Genomic DNA, 22,948 nt, shown 5'->3' with positions numbered 1-22,948 from the left:
TCTTTCCCTCAGTAATATTATCTCTGAGGTCTTTTGTCTCTCCTGTTACAAAATCATGAAAAAGTTTTTGTGCTGCTGTTTTAGAGAAGGAATGCTGCAGCTCCAGCAGTGCTGTCTGGCGATGAGGAGCCTCACAGGTGGGGATCCATTCAGGCAGTGCTGTCTCTCTTGGCCCATCCTTTGGTCTCCATGCAGACTGACATGCTTCTTGATGCCAAAGCTTGTGCAACAAAATTCTACTTTCCTCACTCTTTGCATCCAATGGTAAGCCTGGCTTATTTAGATTAACTGGGTTTTCCCATACTGTACGTTGATCCAAATGTCTGGGCTTGAAGTCTTCATAGGAAAGGGAACATGCAGATTTTAGAAGGGATTCAAGTTCAGGTCTTTCTGAAAGCTGTCCCCTGCATAATGCTTCTGTTTGCAATGTGTCAGTGATTTTCTGAAGTTTGTTTATTCGTGGCCGTGTATCCAGATAATGAACTTTCTGGTAGCATGTCTGGGACAGAGTGGCCTGCTCTTGGCTTACATCCCATTTCTGGTCTGTGCTTTCTCTTGCTTTACACTGTTGACCTAGACCGGCTGCTGTTTTAATTTTACTCATGATTGTGTCTGAGTAGCTGGCTACAACAGTAGGAACTCTGCATAAGGTTGGAGGCATATGAACACTGGAGGAGTGCTGTTCTTGCAGAATTGATTCATGAGGACGTCGACCTTGAAGTAAACGTGCAGTGCGCCCTTCAAGAGGTCTTACTTGTGACAGACTAGGCAGAAACGTTTCTTTCTATATGGAGGAAGAAGCAGGATTTATACTGTCATCTAAGTCTCTTATTTCATCAGGGACTGCTTATGTTAGCAGACCATTGTTTGAGACTAGTGAAATGGCTTAGGGGTCTCCCAGGCAAAGCAGCCCAGACATTCATTATTGCCTTGCCACCTAGGGAGCTTAGAGTCAGTCTTTATGCTTTGGAAAAGAAAATACTTTGCTCCATCCCAATGCATAAGATAGAAATTAGTATAGATGTCTTGTGCTCTCTTCTCCTTTTTTCTGTAAGCACCTGTCTTCCATTTGTGGTCTCCTAAGCAATATGATAGTCCAAACGGTGAGTTGCATTAGTGTGTTTTTAAATTCTTTTAGGAGCTGTGGCAGGTGGGACTGAGGATGTTCACTGGCCTGTGGCTTTTCAGCTCTCTCAACCACAGTTTGACCCACTGCATAAATACTGTTACCCTATATTAATCATTTGTACTGTTGAGACTTCCGATACTGGTGCGGAGTCAAAGACGCATTGTATAGGAACTCTTCAAACACAAAGTACATTTGAGTCCTAAGTAGTTCCAAAGTTGTACTTTCAAAGTTCCAAAGAATGGACTTTAGCAGTTACTGTGCTAAACAATCTGAGTGCTTGATGTTTAACATATGTATGTTTTAAGTGGAATAATGTTGTTCAGATAAATTGGCATGGCCCAGGGTAGGCCTCTGCCAATCACGCTTTGGAAGCCAGAGGGCAATAAAACTGCTTAGTTTTAAATTAACGTAAGTTGCTAGTTTGGGTTTTCATTTCCAGAGACCAGCTGTTGAAACTGTTCTTTAAAGCGTTCATCATCATAAAGTGAAACATTTGTTTCTTCATCACGCTGGAGAAAAAACTAGACAGCTTTTCCATTTCAGATACAGGGGTTCAATTATCAGAAACTTGTAAATGCCATTTCAAGAGGGATTTCCTTACTTGGATTTGTTTTTTTAATCCAATAGACAAAAGCAGGACAATTTGGGGACTTTTTATCCAGGGCCATTTTTGGACTGTAAGAACATGACAGCATCTTATTTAGCTGCCCTGCTTCTTGTATGTCTGTGCAATTTGAACCTGGAAGTACTGTAAAGCCAGTAGTGCTGTGGAAGGGTGAGCAGGAATCCATTCCCTCTGTTCTACCTGGAGAATTTTTTAGTCAGTTAGAATAAATTAGATGTGTGTATGTGCTCTGCATAACAATGTGCAGGTGTCACTGAATGGCTTAAGCCATTACAGATAATGATGCATTAGCAAAAAGTAGCTCAACTTGATTTGCTATGCTTATATACCATGTTATGCTTCGTTTGCATGAGTAGCATGTAATACAAATAGTATTTTTTCACTTTTATACAGGCTACACAAAATATAAAAATTGTTGAAGACAATAAACATGGAGCTTTCCAGTATAGTTTTATACATTCTTTAGAGTAAATCTTTGCATTAAAATAGAATCTGATAATGTTACTGATGCACCCTTAAGGAAGAAAGGCAAATCACTCACGTAAATCGAGGAGGATGAATCACAGAAATTCTGCCAAACTTAAACTGGTATAGTTAGTAAGGAGGCAACAGTCTGCAATGGTACTAGGTCACTTATCAAATAAAGGAATGCGCAATAAAGACAGTAAGTTGATGAGTTCAATGGAGTTGTCCTGATTAACACTAGCTGAACATCTAGCCAATGTTGCAGTCTCTACAGTGCTGCACCATTCAGGTGAGACCTGCCACCTCATTTTATGGAGACTGTTACTCATATTTCTCAAGGCAAAAGGTCGTTTGAATTACTGTCATGTGTTGGTGTCAACTTTAAATGATAAGATAAAAAAAACCCCAAGGAATCACAATAGCTTTCCCCTCTGCAAATCCTGAACAAGTCATCAGTCCGTTACAGAAATTCTGTCAACCAGCTGTGTCAGGACTGATTTAGTATACTGAACTTTTGCCTCTGTTTTAGAGTGACCCTTGCCCTGCCCTTACGTATTATCAAAGAGAAGGCTTAATTCTGCTAGCTGAATCTGGTAATACTCTTGCCAGTATTGCTTGTGGTGGAAACATGAGATTCTTAGTAAAAGCAGTACTTACTAGTTCCACATCTTCACCTAGTTGTCCAGTTAATCTGCCAACTGCTTTCATGTAATAGTTATCCAGGATATGAGGATTCATAGGGCCTCTTCCTTAATGGAGACATATTTTATTGTCACACATTTTTATTGGTTAGGAAAATCAGAATTAATGCAGTTCCTCTGAAAAACTCTGATAATTTACAGTTTGTGTGGCCTTTTTTACTGAATGACAAAAAATGAATTTGAGAAATCTGGGGGCTAACACTTTGTGGTCTTTCATTGCTATCCCAAGTACATTAATTTAATAAAAAATGCTTACCTGTGAAGTCCCGACTGTATGTTGTGATCCCCAGAGCCCTTTCAGTGTTTTGTAGCATATTGGTTGTTCTTGGAGAGAGGTTATGTTCCAGCTCTTTAAAAGTGGGGTTGGGGGCCACTATCTTTGGTGGATTTGGATAGTATATTTGACCCTTTTCTTCAACAAACTTAGGAAGCTGAAGGATAAAAAGAAATAGGTGAGGTATATACCAAATATATGTGCTGTATGGAGAAGACTATTTTAAGGTTTGAAATAACACGTGTCATGTCACCCTCCCCTCCCTGCAATTATCTGTTTAGTAAATGCTAATGAAAGTAAAAATGTGGTGGAAAAATGTCTTCAGTACAGTATTACTACTCAAGTGGAAGATTTAACAGGTACGTAATTCAGCTGAATGCAATTCAACTACCTTGGAATCAAATTCTCCATGGTAGCCACACCTAGACAGAACATTACATGCTATATAAGCTTTCCTTTGTAGTTACAATTACAGACTGCCTTAAAATGGACTGCTGCTTCGTTTTTCCCTTGCCACATCCATAAGACTGTGTGTCTACAAAGACTACATTTCTTTGTTCACCGCTATTTTTTCCTATGCTATTCATGACTTCTATCTGTCATCAAACTTCAGGCTACATCCCTTTGGGAATAAAACTAGTGTTTAGCCAAGCTGAAGATCATTCATGAACGAATTCACTCTTCTGTTTTATGGACCAGCCCAGTCTACATCACTATACAGGGGAAGGCAAGATTGGAGTCAAAGACCATCCACAAAGAGGATGTATATTTTGAAGACATGGAAATAGAGACACCAGCCTGTCAGTATATTGGCAGGACTTGCAGAGAAGTAGGGAGGAGCAAAGATCTACTGCTGCCCAAACCCATTTTTTTGAAGGGCTGAAGAGCATAATCTGGGCTTCTGAATGAAGTCCTGTCTCCCCTAAACATATGGTCAACAGCCGTTATTGCTGTTTCTTGTTCTTATCTCCAGAGCTACTTGGCTAGGTCCTATGAGAGCTAGTTAGTGCTTAAAGGACTTCATTCACAGGACAGCCTGCTAGCTACTGATCTTGTTTAGATATTGCTGAGGTGGCTGAAAACTGTCTCTAAAGCTTTTTACTCTTTGTATGCGTGATACCTAATTCATGGCCTGCAAGTGTTTGGAACAGTGTAGGAGCTGTCTTTGTAAAAATGTCTCCCATGAAAGAGATGCAGAGAAGTTTAATTAAAAAAAGGCATTTTGCTCTTTTGTGTATCAGCTACCTACTTGGAAGTATGTGTGCTGTCCTGGCCAGTGCAGAGCCGCCTTCTGGGAGGCAGAGGGAATGCTGACAGCTTCATGCCTGTATGGATTACCTATAGGGGAAATATTTAACATGTTCTAATGGAACACCATTGATAGAATGGCAGATGGATCTGCATTTTAAGATGTAGATGTATGCTCACTCTAAAGGCATCTGTGCTGGTGGAAGAGGTTCTTTCTGTGAGCTGCTGCTAATGTCTCTTCTACCTTGGGAGACTGACCTCATGGATCTGCAGACAGAACTTATCTTCACTCTTTTGGTACAGAATCAGCAGGGTTAGATCAAATCACCCATTTAATCCGCCTAAGTTAACCCAGCTGTCTTTTTGGAAGCACTCAATGTGATTATCTGCACCACCAGATCTACAAGGCTAGTTGACTCAGGCAAGGAGGTGGTGACAAGCAGCTGAGGACTGGATCTTATACAAGATAAAACTTCCTCTGTAGAAGGCCATTTGCTGATGGCCCGTTGCAGGAGCCCTGGATTGTTTCATATACCAATAGGGAAGATTCTACTGCATTTTCTGTGCATGATTTTTACAAACAGCAACAACAAATAATAAAGCTTGATGAATTGTGAAGCTGTCCCTGTACTCATAACGTCACCATCAGAGGAATAACTGAGTGCTACTAGATGTCTTATGAAAATGAAACTGCAGTGCATGCTTGGAACAGCGTAATTTCCAACCCTGTTTCTATCACTGCTTTTTCTCTCCAGTCTTTCTGCCTCAGTTTCCCTGTTTACCTCAAAACGATGCTGTTAGCATTCGCTACATAATAGCTACTCTGAGTTTTGTAAAGGGGAAATGTAGACAAGGCAAAAAGCTTTTAAATACAACCTTCCAGTGGTAAAAGTTATCTGAGTGTGGTCTATACTTAAGCAGAGATTTCTGCTTCGGTTACTGAGAACTAGAGTGTCCTGATGTCAGAGGAAGTCAAACCGTATGGAAGGAACAGCAAATGAAGTTAAAGTGTTTTCTAAGTGCCAGTGGTAGCTGTCCCCTTAGCTAGTAATTCTGAACCTGCTAAGCTTTGCTGGAAATAGGTCTTGGCCCGTGATGATCCCTGTTGTGCAAAAATAGGCTTTGTAAGCCCACCTCCACACATGATTAGTGTTTCTTAAATTGACCAATGGTCAGTAAAAATTGACTAAAACTCACTATTCCTGGCATTACATGTTCTGTGGAAAGATTTTTAGGTTTGGATGGACAAATACTCCACTAAAAATGGCTCGTGTACCCAATTATATACATAACTGTACAGCACTATGCCAATGATTGGGAATGGCAGCTAATTAATGCAAATTGACCTCCTACTTAACATTATCAGCTTTTACTCTGCTGAAAAGCTTCTTGTCCATGCCAGCGTACGCTTTTTCTGTTTCACACAGTTATTGCCAAACTCTTCCTGGCCAGCACTGCCATGACACACAAAGGTGCTGGCTTTCTCCTGTCCCATATACCCCATAACCCTGTGTGGTCAGCAGCTGCCAAGGACTCCTTATCAGTTCATGCAGGAGATCTTTAAAGTCTTCCAAAATGAAGTACTTGTCAAAATCCCAATGTAGTAGAATGCCTCCAGGGAAAAGCAGAACAAGATCAAAAATTTTCTGCCCTTTTCCTCCAATATATTATGTAAAACACTCGCAGGGTAAAAGGCTGATGGGATTAAAAACAGTGGTGTTCTGTAAATAATTACTGTCTAGGGCTTCATCTCAGTCTTCGTAAGGGATAAGAAGAGTTGCTTTTTCTCCCTGAGCCTTGTTCTACCATCTGTGTAGTGATAAAATATTTTAAATCATTCCACTCTCATTTCAGGGGTACCTCTGTTGTCCTCAGCAAAGGTATGGCAGGCATTACTTTGGCTCCAAAATTGCTAGTTTTTGATCCTACTTGATGCATTTTTTTCCTTTCTCTTCCAGTCTATTGGACTGCGAAGAATTATTTGTCTGAAAGATGATACCAGATAGTAATCATACTAAGTGATTTTGTGAGGATTAGCAGCTATGTTAATAGCTCTGTTAGCTTCTGAGGCTACAAGGTGTTCATGTGAGTCAGATTTATTCATCATTCTCAGTGCTGAGGTATCCTCCATGGAGACTGCAACTATCAGTGCCTAGAGCTCTAATTTAAGCCAAGTTACTTAGCTTGACCACTGATATATTCAGATTCTGGCTCTGTGTGCTTCAGTAGGAAAGTGTCATGACTTCAGTAGTGCTTCTAAGTAAGTTTCAAGAATAAATAGTAAACCAACAGAATGCTGTCTTACCTCTGGTCTTCCTCAGAACAACCATATCAAAAGCCTTGGTAGGGATATTGGGATGGAAAGGTTGATGACTGCTTGCATCAATCCCAGTGTCTCGATCCTCAGGTGATTTGAAGTTTGGAAACATGGCGTACCTAGAGATGTGTGTCTGGTAGGGATGAGAGGTGGGAAATGGCAGGCATAGGGGTCTTGGGTTGGTTTGGGTTCGCAGGAAGAAGGACAGAAAGAAAGAAAATTTTCTTATTTCACAGAGTTTTAGCATTAAGTATAACACTTCGCAAGAACTGGGAGAGAGGTGAGAATCAGAAAGGCAATATCTTAGTTCTTTAAATCCCCTCTTGCTTGCACCTTGCAAAGAATTCACAATGATGATTCCCTTGCAGCTTTTGTACATTATCAGTCATACCAATTCACGTTTACTTTTATGTGGCTTGATGGAAGGAAAATGTGGACATCTGATTCTTGGACAGCTCCAGTTAATAGTAACTGAGTTTGTGCATGTGAAGTCAAAATTTGCCTCTAAGAGGATGTTTATTTCTGTGATGAGGGAGGATAAACCTAAACTGGAGAGTTTTAAGGGATACTGAGAACCAGGATTTCATGGAGTGCCCATGTTCCTGTGCCTGTTCTTTTCAGCTTTCAATTTTTCATGATAGAATAATTAAAAAACTTATTAAAATCAGGGGAATCCTGAAATCTTCCAAGGAAAATGAAAGCAGCAACTTATTCCAGTAAGAGACACTAGCACCCTGTTTGCATTCTTCTAAAGTTTACCACAGCTACATACAGCAGCTTACTGAGAGCAAATGTCTTTTCCCCAATTGCTGTATAAACCAAAGTCACAACCTTATACAGGACTCAAATTCATTCCATTCCTGAGGCTGTGCATCATGACGTAACAAGATGTCTCACCAAGCTGTCCTTTTCTGTGGCTTCTCTTTCATATATCTGCTTTATACATACTTTAGATCCCTTAGCTGTCCTTGGTAGGTGCTCCCAAACACTGTAATTCACATTAGGTGAAGAGGCCACAAACAACACAACTGAGAATTAGCCCATAGGTAAGTCAGCAAGATCAGTATTTGTTAGGAGAGTGGACGTGCTAGGCGAACACTGCTAACCTGCTAAACCTGTCATTACGGGCTTCATTCGAGAGAGAGTTTTTTGCCTAGTAACTTTGCTGCTGCTTATTGCCAAGGAACCTGCACTGTGCAATTATGGCTGTAAGAGGAACAACTTGCCTTTTTATTTCATTAAGGAAAGCTAAGATATATAGGTGAAGTGTACTTACTTAGCCAAACTGTCTGGTGGTTTACGAAGCCTGTATTAGGGAAGAAAAATAATAAATAAGTTACCTGAAGTGATCCATGTTCATTTGCACCTCCCATATTTTATCTGAATCAGTGCAATCAATATACATTAGGGACAAATCAATGTGTAAGCAGTGCAGACAATATTATTACTGATACCACTCATTCCATGAGGAATGTTTTGTGTTGCCAGGTGCCAAAGACTGAAAAGGCACAGGGAACAAGTAATGTGCTGAAGGTCTTTTAAAAAGGAACGAGGGCAAAACCTATCCTCTTACACATTTGTGTAATAAGCTCTACATTAATCAACAATGGTATGTGCTGCTAGTAAAAATAAGTCCTTTTATCAGTAATGCAAAACAGAAAATATATCCTGTTTATACTTGCAGAGAAAATATTTATTCATTCCATGCTGATAAATTATTTATATTTTACCAGGGAGATTTATTTTATGCTTCAAATAAATTTTAAAAAAACAATCAAAAGAAAACACTAACTTTAAGGGGCAAGAATTTCATCACTGAGGCTACCTAAGAGTCTTTTGGCAATTGTACCAAGTCAGAAAAATGTCTAAGATTCAAAAATTAATTAATTTGTTTAATAGTTCTTTATGATATAATGAAAAAAATGCCTGAAAGACAATATTATTGGACTAATCTAAGTGGTTTACCTGGAGCTCCTCCAAAATCTCATGTATTTCATGAGGAAGGCTTAATTACCAGGTCTTGCTTGAAAGAGTTTTTACCATATATAGGTAGGAGGGGTTGTCTGATGATAGTCTTCTTTTAAGCTTTATTATTTGTACAGTGATCACACAAAGTTTCTTGATTCTACAAACCATATACCAAAACCTTCATATTGCCAAATATTCTTTTTTTTCTCAGTGAGGATAGGGATGTCCCAGATTCGTTCCCAAACAGGAGATGGTGATAACTTCTCAGGGCTCCTCTTCTTGCTCAGTTTGAGGACAAAGCCTTGTGGGATGTTGATGGGCCCCATGCAGGCTCCATCATTTCATCCTTAGCAATTCCTCTGGGAACTCTCTTCCTCCCACAGCTGATGATTACTCAGTAGCGTGGTTAATGGCATAGCTGTGGCATGGGAACTGCACCCAAGCTCTGTTCAAGTCACCTGTGACTCAAGAGTGGCAGTTTGGCCACTCCATCATTGAATTAGTCTCCATAAAAATAGGTGTTGCACAGTTACGAAGAGGAAATATGTCCCCTTAACTCAAAGAATTTAAATACAGTCCTGTGCTTATTTTTTTCCACACTGGCATGGGTATTTTGAAGATAAACTTCAAGTAGCAGTTCAATTTTGTTCACACATTCTGATACAACATGCAGAAGTCATGCATTTTATTGTGAAATCTGCCGTGATGCCACGGGACTCTGTGCCATCAACATGAGATGTGATTTCTCACAAGTTACCGTGAGATATCATGCCTCGTGCCTCATGCCTCAACTGAGCTGAACAGAAGATCTACTTTTAATGTGTGATGCTAGAAAGATATCAGGACTTAATCAAAGTATTGGATTCTGACAACCATTTGTATATTGTTACATTTATAATGACCTGGGACTCTGATTCAAACTCTGTGTCTGTCTTGAAAATGGAAAGCTTTTCCAGAAACAGTCATACTTAGAGAACAGCAATATTTAAAAGTTTATTCCCCAGACACTTCTAACTGATTTTCCATTTCTACAGTTAGAACTGGTGCTGTATGTCTACTGGTGCTGTAGACATGAAATAAAGTGCTTCATAGTGTTTATTTTCTTCATTGCATTCATTGGACATATTCCTGATACAAATATGCTAAAATAAGGACAATCAGTCTGCTTTGTGCTCTGGCAGGGCAAAACCACTTAGGTATCTTTGTAGAACACTTTTCATTATAAAGTCTAAACATAAGGCAGCAATAAAATAAGGATGAACAGCATTTTCATGACTCTACCAAGATTTAGAGAAGCTTTGTGAGCTCAGGTTGTAACAGCCAGCAAAGCTTTGCATTTTCAAAGGTGGACAGTTGTTTAGAGTGTTCCTTAGATTTTTACAATTCAAACTGGGTAATCAAGCCTGAAGCCACCCAGAATGGATGGCAGTATAGAAAGGTAGAGCTCTGGCTGGAAAGGAAGAAAGGAATAGCAGCTTTTCCAAATTTGTCACTGAGATACTTTCACTGGAGTTCTAGTAGACTTTTGCTGGAATCTGCCACTATTACAGAGTAAACAGTTGCTAAGTCTTATGTTATCTGCCCCTTTATGTTCAGTCCGCAGAGGATATGGAGTCCATCAGTCTCTTGAAAAGAAGTCAGACTCAAGCTGGAGGGATTTATACTCCCTGTTGGAAAGCCCCAGAACGAATCCAGGGAGTGATCCAGATGAACACCATCCCATTTCTTTAGCAATGAGTGCACTGTGGGCACCCAGTGAACGCTTTTTGATAAGATACGCATAAACCACATTTCACATGAGAGAGAGTATCCTTATGGAAACACTGGCTTTGCCTGCAGTAGTTCTGTGGCTCCCCTCCTGATGCAGTGCTGAACACTGGGTGCAGGGACACACTTGTTCAGTTATGGTAATAAAGACACATTGGAACCTATGTGACCTTCATGAGGAGCTCCCACTTCCCACTATTTTTCTACTCTCCGACACATGGTAGGAGCCTCTGAAGAGCTGTTTCTTCTCTCAGGTGTGGTGTTGGCCTGAGAGTGATGCAGTGTGGGAAGCCTTATGACCTTCAGCTTCTTTTCTAGATCAGGCCAGAGAACTTTTTGCTGCTCTTTCCTCTTAATTTCCCACATACTCAGTAAATTATTAAGAGAATAAGATGTATCACTCTTCCCAGTTTTAACAGGAAGGAGATTATGACTGGAGAATAGAACGTTTCACATGTGTAAATTTGCTGTCTCTGCAGCCCTTTATTCTTTCAAAGGGAGGCAATCACTTATGTAGCCTAACCTTAAAACCTGCTTGGTTGGGGAGCTGCAGGTCAGGGAACCACCAGGGGTCAGGGAGCTGGGGGACAGCCAGAGGACTGGAAGTGCTGTGTGGCATGCAAAACAGTGAAAGCAGATTAAAACCCACATGAAGAAAAAAAGCCAGTTTTCATTCATTTTGTGCTGTTATTGAACCCACTGAAAACCTCAATGGTGTGACTTGTCTTTGGAAGGACAGCTGCAAATGCTGTAGCCTGATGTACAACATGTGTTTATGTAACTAGGGTTCTTGGCAATGACTGAAGGGTGTTTTTCAAGGCCTTCCAGGATTTTTCTGTCTTGTTTGATGTGAACGTGAGGACTCATTACACCTTTAGATGGGAGGAGGCAACTACTTTTCTCTAGTACATTTGTCTGGGAGGACATATGTGTGTGGCCCACTGCTAATGCACTTACAAAGCACATCTCCACAAACCCAGTGATTCATTCTAGTGCAAAACTGCACAAGGATATGTAGTGTGCATACTTAAGGCAAAGGCATAGTTGTCCAATGAAAGTGTACAGAGTTATTGCAAATGCCTGGTAATTAATTTCCCACAAAAGACAGTAATGGTTCAAAGGAGACCTCACAGGCTATAAGGTAAATAAATTGAGTGTTAATAGCTCCCAGGTAGGCCTGCAGAGCACCATTCGGAGCGTATTTTTCAGGAAAGGTTCCATGTGATTGTCACCGCTTAATAGTCCCTGACAGCAGGAAGAGTATTTGCTCTGAAAGACCTTGGACTATGAATGTGGAATATATATTTTTTTGATGTGTTTCACTTTTTGTTTTAAAGGATATATTCTCTCCTTCAATTTAAGTGTCTTTCAAAGACCAAGAAAATACAATGTTATAGGAAAAGATAACACTCAAACTAGGACAAAGCATAGACCATAAAATATTTTTCAAGACCCAGCATGTTTCAGGTTAAGATTTAAGTTCAAAATAATGGAGAAAGTATATCAATGTGCTGTTGATCAAATATTCAGAGTCCAATGTTGTGTACTTTTCAGAACGTGTGGGGGCAGGGTTTGATCTACTCCTGTGTAAAACTGCCTTCCTCCTTGTACAGCTAGCACAAGGGTATAGAGTCACAGCAGTCCCTGGTTGCTTCCTCTTAAGGAAGCAAATCCCCAGAAAGATGCCAAGATCTCTTTCTCAGCCTGTGTACATGGATGATCCATTCTGGTGGGCAACTGGCACGAGGAACACTCTTGCTATGAAGTGAATGGGTCCCAGAGCATCCTTAACTAAGAAGCATTTGAGGTTGGTTAGCCTAGGAATTACTGAAAACACAACAGGCATCCTACCCCATGCAAAACACAGTTTTAAAATTTACTCCACAGTCTGCCTGTGTTTCTGCTGTTTCAGGGATACCAATATAAATGTCACATAACAGGACACTTATTTGACTAGTGAGTCACAGTGGGCCAAATTGTTCCCCGGCGTCATTCCACTGAAGTCAATTGAGTTTTCCTGGAGGTGGATTAGGTAATAAAACAGAACCACCTGTCTTGACGGTGCAGCATGAGAGTATCCACTTTGCATGGATGTTGGCTTTAAAACAACTTGAAAAGTGCTCCGTTATCTTACAAAAGGGCATGGGCCAGTTCTTGTCACTTAGTGCTGCGGAAACTTATAGGAAGAAACTTGCAGGGAAACTTGCTACTTCCTTATAGCCTGTAATCAAATTCTGTAGAAGTAGCACAAGCCAATGCCTCTAATATGTATTGCTGGTCAAAGGCCACAAGCTGTCCCAGTAAAAAGGAGTTTTGGCTTTTACATTGTTGTAGGTAACCACACTCACTTCTGCTTGTGCTGCATGCTGTAATAAGGTAATAAAGGGAGAAGCCTGCAAAAAGCAGTGGATTACAAAGAGCAGGGTTGCAGGTTTCCTTGTGTAGCTTCTGTGACCTGTTTACAATCAATTTCCCTGCTTTTCTAGAGTGTCTGAGTTTACACAAAATGGGGAGCAGGTACCTCACATGCAGTGAGGCTAAAGGGAGGGTGGTGGGATCAAACAATGCGCTTCACAGCCCTATAAAGATAACGGAGAAATCATTGCAAAGTTATTCTCAGGTTTCTAATATGCTCTAGTTATCAATGCTAATGTGAGAGGTGTAACTTGTTCATTTTCTACTTTTGAAGAATTTGCATTTACACTTTAAATTACCTTAATCTAAAATCTCAGTAGTTTGAGCAAATTTAAGTGTTTTGCTGTTGCCATCAAGTGGCAAAATGTTGGATTGCACAACTCCAGCAGCATCCAAATTCACTCAGTCTGATGTCTCTTGAACAGCAGCAGAGAGAAAAATAATCCTTGCCAAGCGTCCTCCGAAAATACATATATATGTATACTCATATACCAGAAAAATGGACTGAAATACACATGGTGTCATGGTTACTTCAATTACTTCAGTTTAATCTAGATTCTAACTAGTGGAAAGGCTAATGTTTTTGAGTGTTAGAAGTTGATAAATATGGACAACCTGTAAAGCAAACTCAGAGACCCTTGTTGAAGATATACTAAACTGGAAGGGTACAATTCCGTATTCTGAATTTCCAGCTCTGTTTGCTCTCCTTTGTTACTAGATAATACCTTTTTACAGAACACAGCCCTTAGATTTCCTATCATATCTGCACTTCATATCATATATGAAGTATTAATATTATAACATAATATCACCAGAATGGAATGAATATTCAGTTTGCTGTTATATTCACTAAATTCACAATCTGGTTAAAGCACAGTTTAAACTTACAGTTCATCATTCATACACATATCACTTTTTTTCAGCTGGGTGACATCACAGTACTGCTCAGTGGAAAGGCCTCTGTGCAAAAAGAACGCATAAATGTAGACAGCTTATATAAAAATCCAAATTGATTGATATGTTTTTGTCTTGGTTTCTCAGATAAGCCTTAATATCAAAACTTGCAGATGCTACTAATGTGGAAATCTATCCTCAGTTTCAAAATCTAAGTCCTGCAGGGCTGGATTTTGAGAGGTGCTGACCACCCATGCCTGAATCCAGAGTTCCTGAGAACACTGAGCATTTGCCTCTCTGAAGGCCTGGCCTTTACAACCCCTGACCATGCACCCCTAACACTCAGTAGGAGCTGTGGGAATGCCTTGAATGGGTGCAGGTTCCATCTTTTGATCCAATAAAGAGTTTTTAGATCCCCCCATCTATATTATGGGTATCACTTTCAGTCAAAGGGCTCCCAGCATTCAGCCAAACTGCATGGTCCTTTTCACTGAAAAGAATGATGTGAAGATACCACCACACCTGTCTTTGAGTTTAAACAATGGAAAACAAATCAGGTGTTAGTATGAGACATCAGGTAAAAAAAAACCAACGACAACAGAAGAGAGAGCAAATAAGTAGGAGTGCCAAAATGAAGGAAATGCTGTTGGAAAAATCATCCATAATCAGTAAGATTTGCCTGGTATTAGAAATAGCCGTATAGTAATGACCTGGCCTAATTAGGCTTCTCATACTTCCCCTGCTGAAATTTGTGCCAGTGCTGTCAGAGTCACAGCCATGAAAATACTTAATTTGCATCTTCCCACTTCATCTTTCTACTCTCTAATTGTTTGCAGTAGAGTAAGTTCCTGAATAATTTCTAGCCTGTATCTCTGGTAGGTTTCACTGAGATCAGCGAAGGTGATGCCATCGAGGATACTGTAGCTCTGCTACTTACCTGGAAGCTAATCTGTGCAATACAGAAACTTTGTGTGGAGGAAAGGCTATTTTGCCACTACAGTAGCACTGTCGGGATTGTGACATCTGGCTATGAATAGCATTTCTGCAGTATCACTTTAGTGTGAGCGTTGCCTAAGACAAACAACAAATAGATGTCATGAACATGGGTTTATAAAGTAGCTTGCAAACCTCTTCTTCCTTTCTGACTGATAAATTGGTTTTCTGAGGTGGGGAATGTAGTTGCTGTGACTCATCTACCTTCTCATGAGGAGTCACCTTGTGACTCTTACCCATGTACTATGCCTGTGTTGGCCAAAACCTTTGCTTGCTTGCAATGTGAGGGTAGGAATGTAAAGACAGCTACACAGACTATATGCCACCTAGGCATTTTCCACTTTGTGGAAAAGGGGAGTCTTGTTTCTGGACCTCTTTTTCTCTTTAGAGTGGAATTCACTTGTATGGATCAGGGGCTCTCCTCTAGTGTGCCTGGACAACAAATAATCCAAGGGATTGCATATTCAGAAAAGAAAAACAAAAGAGCAATGAAAATTCTTGTTTCAAGCTCATTATACATTCTTGCACCAATCCTATCACTGTGGGATCACAGCACCTTGTCATGCTCCTGGGGTGGAAGTCCCTCAGCATCATTTAACAAGAGCAAGTGCTGGATTCTCCACCTGAGATGGGGTAATTCTGGTTGCACATACGAACTGGGGGACAAGAGGCTGGAGAACAGCCCTGTGGAAAGAGATCTGGGGGTTTGGGTTGATGGCAAGTTGAATATGAGTCAACACTGTGCCCTGGCAGGCGAAAGGGCCAACTGTGTCCTGGGGTGCATCCAGCACAGCATAGCTAGCTGGTCAAGGGAGGTGACTGTCGCACTCTACACTGCACTGGTGTGGCCCCACCTTGAGTACTGGGTGCAGTTTTGGGCACCTCAATGTAAGAAGGACATCAAACTATTAGAGTGTGTCCAGAGGAGGGCAACCAAGATAGGGAAAACTTACAAGGAGTGGTTGAGGTCACTTGGTTTGTTCAGCTTGGAGAAGAGAAGGCTGAGGGGTGACCACATCGCAGTCTACAACTTCCTCAAGAGGGGCAGTGGAGGGGGAGGTGCTGATCTCTCTCTGGTGACCAGCCATGGGTAGTGGAATGAAACTGCATAAGGGGGAGTTCAGGTTGGATGTTAGGAAAAGGTTCTTCACTGAGAGGATGGTTGGTCACTGGAACAGGGAAGTGGTCACAGCACCAAGCCTGTCAGAGTTCAAGGAGCGTCTGGACAACTCTCTTAGTCATCTTGTTTGGTTTTTGGTAGTCCTGCGAGGAGCAGGGAGTTGGGCTTGATAATCCTTATGGCTTGAGGATATATAATCCTTGTCCAGCTTGAGATATGCTCTGATTCTATGATCATTTTACAGAGAAGCTAGTTCATGATAACGCAGAGCAAAGCAAGGACAGGACGGCATCTTTCCAGTCTTTGAGTCATGTTTTAACCCTTGGACAGCCATGCAGATGTTTAGTCTGCATCTTCCATTCCTGTTCTCAAGCGAAGCCTGCAGGGCTGAAGGCTATCCTTGAACTTCTCCAAGTCAGCCCAAAGCAGCAGCATGTTCTGCCTTCAAAGCTTTCCTGTAAGTCAGTAATGTTGATTTGAAACCTACCCGAGTGTCTCAACAAAAGAGATTTGGCATCATCGTTTGCCTGCCTGCCTGCCTATCTATCTATCTATCAGCTAGTCAATCTTTTCTTTTGACTAATGCCATCATGATGAACAAGAAGTTTTGGGAACTGGTTTCAGTGGAAGTGGCACCAATACCAGTATGTTCTAAAGAAGAAATTGATTGTGGTAAGAGGCTAGGAGAAGGAGCCCTGACTCAGAAAACCTATCACAGAGCTCTTCCCCTCAGCTGTTGTCTAGACAGATCTCTTCTTTTACAACAGCTTTCTGAAAAAGTTGAGCACTGACTTTTCGTATTTATGCCTATGGGATTTGTGGATGCCGAGCATCAGTGTGGTTAGGCCAGAAGTAATGTTTTTAAGGTCAGTAAGGGTGTTTGGGACAACAGCCAACAGTAAATAATTATCAAATGATGGGCAAAAAATAACTTTGATCATTTGGAACTTTAAGTGTTTTGGTGAAACACTGTGCAGAGATTCGTGGGTACCAATATATTCGCACGTTATTATTTAAGGCAATGTGAAAAGGGCAGAAGCAACGCTACAGGCTTCGGGAGGAGTGGCTGGAGAGCTGCCCAGCGCAAAAGGACCTGGGAGTGCTGGTTGACAGCCGGCTGAATATGAGCCGCCAGTGTGCCTGAGTGGCCTGCCCCCGCCAGTGTCCCTGAGTGGCCAAGAAGGCCAACAGCATCCTGACCTGTATCAGACATAGTGTAGCCAGCAGGAGTAGTGAAGTGATTGTGCCGCTGTACTCGGCACTGGCGGGGCCGCACATCAAATACTGTTTCTTTTGGGCCCCTCACTATGAGGAGGACATTGAGGTGCTGGAGCATGTCCAAAGAAGGGCAACAAAGCTGATGCGGGGTCTGGAGAGCAACAGCTGAGGGAACTGGGGTTGTTCAGTCCGGAGAAGAGGAGGCTGAGGGGAGACCTTATTGCTCTCTACAACTACCTGAAAGTGGGTTGTGGCAAGGTAGGTGTTGGTCTCTTCTCCCAAGTAACTAGTGATAGGACGAGAGGAAGTGGCCTGAAGTTGCACCAGGGGAAGTTTAGATTAGGAAAAATTTCTTTACGGAGAGAGTGGTCAAGCATTGGAACTGGCTGCCCAGGGAGGTGGTGGAGTCACCATCTCTGGAAGTGTTCAGAAAAACGTGTGGACGTGGCACTTCAGGACATGGTTTAGCGGGCATGGTGGTGTTGGGTTGATGGTTGGACTTGATGATCTTAAAGGTCTTTTCCAATTTTAATGATTCTGTGATTAAATTGCCCGTTTCTGGAATGCAGATATTTGCATGCCTCAGTCTACATTGCTCTCCAGCCTGTTAGCTGTCTTTTGCTATTTTTGTTAAAAACGCAACACTTAAACATTTTGACTGTGAGAAATATTTGTCTAGCCTACCTTGGCCAAGGGTCTACACCACTACCATAATGTTGATATCCTTTAACAAATGTGCATGGAGACTTGTCCTTTGCCTTGTGGTCTTCCGGCAATACAGGTAGTGCAATTCTTCCATGCTCCCTTTCTGCTCTCCAGGGAAGCTTGCAGGAGTGAAAGGATTCCCTGAACTCTTTATATCTGAAGGGAAAAAAACCCCAAAATGTATATTAATAGCACAACAGTGACGGTTACTTGAAATCTTTTAAACAATCACAACTTGGCTTTATTTACTTGGCTCTGAGTTACTCAGTCTTATTCTGGGTAATGCTATTATGGTGAACTGGCACTAAGAGAAGTAAGTACAATGGTGTTGGCAATTGTTCAATGAAGGTTGAATCAAGTCTATTATGTTTTGATCAGTGAGAGGAAGAAAGAAGCTGATAGATACATGTAGCATGTACATCTCACAGCATAATCGAGTCTCAGCTGCCAGGATGTAGATACCTGCACTGTCCCTTCAGTACTACGTAAGTGGCATATGGACAGACAGCAAATATATGCAATGGCACAGATGGAAGCTTTAGCATCTAATTCTCACTGATTTCAGATTTGTTATTTGTGTCTTTGAAAATCTCCCCTCTCCATCTCTAGAGAGGTGAGAAATGTTACTGTTTCGTAGCTGTAATTCACACTGGGTGCAAGCTATGTCAGGCACTTCACATGGATGTGCTAGTGGCTGTGGATATTGAGTATATTTTCATACATCTGTGTCATCTCAAATCAAGCAGTTCAATGTGGTTAGATGCATGTTCATTTCACATAGTTTTGTTTTACAGTGTTGTGAAGATGGACACCAAGCTCACTGAAAATTTAAAGCTTCCTTTTTTTTTGGGTTGCAGCAGTTTTCCAGTCAGGAGCACACATGCACAGCCAACCGTCCTCTTATTAAGGAGATAAGGAGCAGGGAGTTAGACTCAATGATCCTTATGGGTCCCTTCTGACTTGAGATATTCTATGATTCTGTGATTCTATAAGAGCCAAATTGAGCGATTTAAATTTGACTTAGTTGTCCAGGATTTTCTGAAAACCTTATCAAGGAAGTAATGAACTGTTGTGGTACATGATGGGGCTGGTCACCCTCACGATGTTTTACTGGCGTGCTTTCTTCATTCATAGGAAACCAGAGAGAGTGATGTTTAGGTGAATAGGTTGGGAACCTATTCACAGAAGACACATCTGTGTTTGTTGTCAGCCCTTCCATCGCTGAGTGGCCCGGATTCTTGCTTTAGCTAGACCTCATCTGTACTACCATCTTTTTCTGATATTGGGTGTTTCTTTACTGATGAGTGAAGCAGCTGGACATGGCTGCAGACCAGTAGGCGTGCCTTTGTTGACTGCAGTGTAGCCACTGCGCTGCTATCACAGCACAGGCCATGGTGAATCATGCAGATATTCCAACTCGCTCCCAATTACCTTGGATTTCTCTGCCCTGTGCTCCAAAGTATGGTGTTGCTCTAGGTTTCTGGATGTTTGATTCCTAATGGAGTGAAGAGTATCAGCTAAAGAAATCCTTTTTTTAAGCAGAGATGTTATTAATTTTTGCTAGTGTTAATCATTACTTTGGAGATGGAGGGAGAGGGTGTTTTTATTAAGCTAACTGGGAAAAAGTGCCACTCTGCAGGTACTAGCTAGGTTCAGGCTCATGGTGTTTTTCAGGTGTAAGGTTCCCCTAGTTCTGGCCTCATCTTACACTGATTCAAAGGTAGAATAACATCCCTGAGCCCACATGTCCTAAAATGTGAGGGGAAATAGGCTTGTTACTATGTGGCTATGAGCATTTCAATGAGCATTACAATCTTTGAGCTTTGTTATGAGTATAGGCTTTTAAGAAACAATGTTGGGGTTTTTTTAAGAAAATGTTTCTAAGAAAATGTTTTTAAGAAAAAAACTTCTCAGAGTACATTTAGACTCAGACTGTGGCAGAATTCTATCTAAACAGATCTTAGGGAAATCTGTGGGAGACATCATGATCTACAAGACACAGGCAGTGCTGCTGTGTTGTGTTTTGTTCTCTCTGGTTTCTTGGCAGCACAGTGCCTCCTATCATGTAGCTCCTTCCATGTGGTTCAGCACCACTCTGCTGCCACCTGATGCTGTTTCTTTATCCATTTTGCCAGGGTGCAAAGGGTAATATGTTTGTATTATATGATGAACCAAAATAAGAATCTAATGTGTCGTAGATGATCAGAAAGCTTTTCTGGTTTTAAGTTTCTGAAGGAACTCAAGCATCCATTTCCTAAGTTCTCTCTAAAGCCTTGTTTCCTCTTTCTGAAAATAGGCAGGCAGACGCCAAGTTACCTGCAAGGCTGTGGTGTTTGTATTCATTAAGCCAGCTCTCACTGGAAACACTAATAAATCATTCCTGTTGACTGCTATCTATAAGTTGCTAAGTTGCAGAACAACCACTTTATCTTAGACAGAAAAGAGAAGCATTGCACAAAAAGGTCTGATCATCCATTCAGCCCAAACAGGACTTTGTTAAGCTTAAAATGTTTCCAAGTCTCCATTTCACAAAGAAACATTTATAGCTGATATTGAAGATCTCAAGGACAGAGAAAAAAATGTCTCTACCCAGAAAATATCAAATGAGGAGTAGGGTGAACAAAGTTTTAAAGAGTGTATCATTAACAATCTTTAATAGTCTCAGCAATATGGTCAATGATTTAATAGAGACTACTACCATTTCTAACTTCCACAACCGTAGATTTATTCTGGATTCTGACAGACAACTTCCAGCTTTCTGGCTCTTTTGTTCCGACAAAAAGAAAAAAAGCTAACATTCTGGAATCAGAACATTAGTTCGGTAGTGCCTCCTTTATTTTTAGAAAGTTACATTTTTCCCTTCAAATTTGTTTTGTTGTGGGGACCTCAAACCAGAGTGTATGAATACAGTGTCTTAGATTGCGAGCTTGTGAAGGGCTCCAGTAACTGATTTGATCAATGTATGAAGCTAACACCTGAGGTGGTGTTATGCCAACATCTTTCAGGAAGTCTATGGAAAGAGAGTTCTTAGCGGGATAGGATTAGAACCTGCCTCTGTGTGAGTTCACATAGGGTGCATTCACTGTGGCATTTTAGTTTGGATCAGGAGGGCACTTTTGACATGAATCTCCCAATGATCTCTGTTTTGCAGTGCTTTGGTCTTGGAGTACATGGGTTACTTCTGGATGAAATTAACTGGAGGATGTGCTCCAAGGAGTGCACCAGGAGGGCACCGCAGCCACAAATGGACCATCAGTCCCTGGAATCACACTACAAGTAATACAAAGTAAAGAGCACCCGAAATACTTTTTTTCTGGACCTCAGCTCCTCAGCACCAACTGTTTCACTCTACACATCTTCTCCTGTAGTCCACAATACTTGCCAATGTAGACATAGTCACTGAGCAACATTACTGATTTCGAATTCAGTGAATTTTTGGGGAGGTGGGAATGACTGAACTTTTTTTTAATTAACTCTTGCCCAATAAACATATAACTAACTATATACATCATCTTAGTATATCAACACTGAATCTGACTGTCTGATCATAAGATAAAAACCTTAGGGTACCTTCTTTGTGTATATATATAACCTAGCATTATACAAATACGCATACATGTACACAAATACATCATACATGTATGATATTGTAAAACACGCAGCCACCTTCTTTTAAGGTATAAATTGGTGAGTTCATGTGAGTGTGTATTTACATGAGCAGAAAATGTAGCTTACTGCTTGTATTACAATACGTATTTTCATGTTCACAGAGAAAAGAAATGTTATGACCTGGCCGTGCTTATTTCTTGTTTGTGTTTCAGAGTTGGGTCTAACATAGTTGTCATCTGAAAGATGCTTTACTGGTGTGTTCAGATCCTGACATCGCACCCCATTCTGGTCTTAATTTTTCCTTTTGCTGAGTATCCTGTGTAGCCAACATGAATCTTTCCAGTACATTCACTAAAATAAGGATCGGGCCTATAATTGAGTAAACTTTCAAGTCTGTCAATAGTTAAAACAGTTCAGATGATGGAAATTCACCCAAATTCCTGTAATGCAAGGAATACAATAAAAACTTGCCCCAGGGAAGACACGTAAGTGAGAGTCATCAAGACACAGTTTGACAGTTGTGATAATCCAATAATATCAAAATCCTCTGACTGGAATTTGGATGTTGGATATGAGACATTACAAATAATGGAAGAAGTTAACAATAGTACGAAACCAGGCTGTCAGTAAGATGGAAACGAAGAATTGATTATGCTAACAAAAGAGATAAAATCTCACATGAAAGAACACTGGAGGACTTGAAGCTAACTCTGGAATCTGTTATGCATGTAAAAAATAGAAATTTATTTAAGAAAAAAATATCATGAGTACTGAGCAGCATGGAAGTTCAGCTTTCCAAAGCTTTAAAAACTGCCAGAATTCTGCCATGTTCTGTCCCCTAGCTAACAGTTGGGACTGTAAAGATAGTAGATTCCTGATTACACACTGATGACTACAAAAGCAAAATGCAGGCTTCCTGTAATTTTATATTTTAATTTTAAAGTTTATCTCAGCAATTTTAGGTTAACCTGTAATCTAGGAAAAAAAAGGTTCAAAACAGGAGTCAATCAAAGAATAACATGATAAATGCTGGTGATTGTTTGTGAAATATGCTCATTTTTTCCAAATTAGAAATACAATATACATATTATTTTTATTCTTTATGAAAGTTATTTCTGGAGATTTTGAGCCGTAAAGCCACAGTATAATGTATTTTAGCAGTCCTCTTTTCAGGTGTAATCAACATATTTCCCAGGGAACTGACAGACTATTGCACAAAGTAGAAAATGTTTTGTTTCATTAAAAAAAAAGAAAAAAATTGTGTCCTGCCAGAAAAACATAAGCATTAGAAATTACTTTTGGTAACAACAAATAGATATCTAATACTTTTAATGGAATCATTTACCTTTACGTGTTCTGTTCTTACCTGTCTTGTGAGACAGTTGGACGGGAAGGAATTTGAAGTGGAGTTAGTACCTCATTGGACTCAAAGGTTCTTGATAGGATTTCAGTTCCCTCAATTTCTCTATAGTAGTGGGGCAGGTCATGCAGCAGCATCAT

The 22,948-nt window shown here is 40.7% G+C and overlaps 1 protein-coding gene across 1 annotated transcript; it reads right to left on the bottom strand.

Annotated features, from left to right (window-relative positions):
* Positions 1-7: 7 nt before the first annotated feature.
* Positions 8-22,948, bottom strand: LOC104618105 (chromosome unknown open reading frame, human C7orf31; the record flags this gene model as incomplete). Its single annotated transcript, XM_010283621.1, has 11 exons — positions 22,815-22,948; positions 17,819-17,995; positions 13,798-13,869; positions 8,036-8,065; positions 6,748-6,932; positions 4,444-4,532; positions 3,340-3,351; positions 3,177-3,267; positions 2,877-2,968; positions 670-784; positions 8-519 (listed from the first exon to the last, which is right to left on the bottom strand). Coding segments are annotated over exons 1-11 (1,509 nt in total), but the record flags the coding sequence as incomplete, so codon positions are not given.

The sequence above is a fragment of the Phaethon lepturus genome, unplaced genomic scaffold (assembly GCF_000687285.1).
Source record: "Phaethon lepturus isolate BGI_N335 unplaced genomic scaffold, ASM68728v1 scaffold13040, whole genome shotgun sequence".
Lineage (NCBI taxonomy): Eukaryota > Metazoa > Chordata > Aves > Phaethontiformes > Phaethontidae > Phaethon > Phaethon lepturus.
The sequence above is the reverse complement of the archived record's forward strand: the minus strand, read 5'-3'. Positions and strand labels throughout refer to the sequence as shown.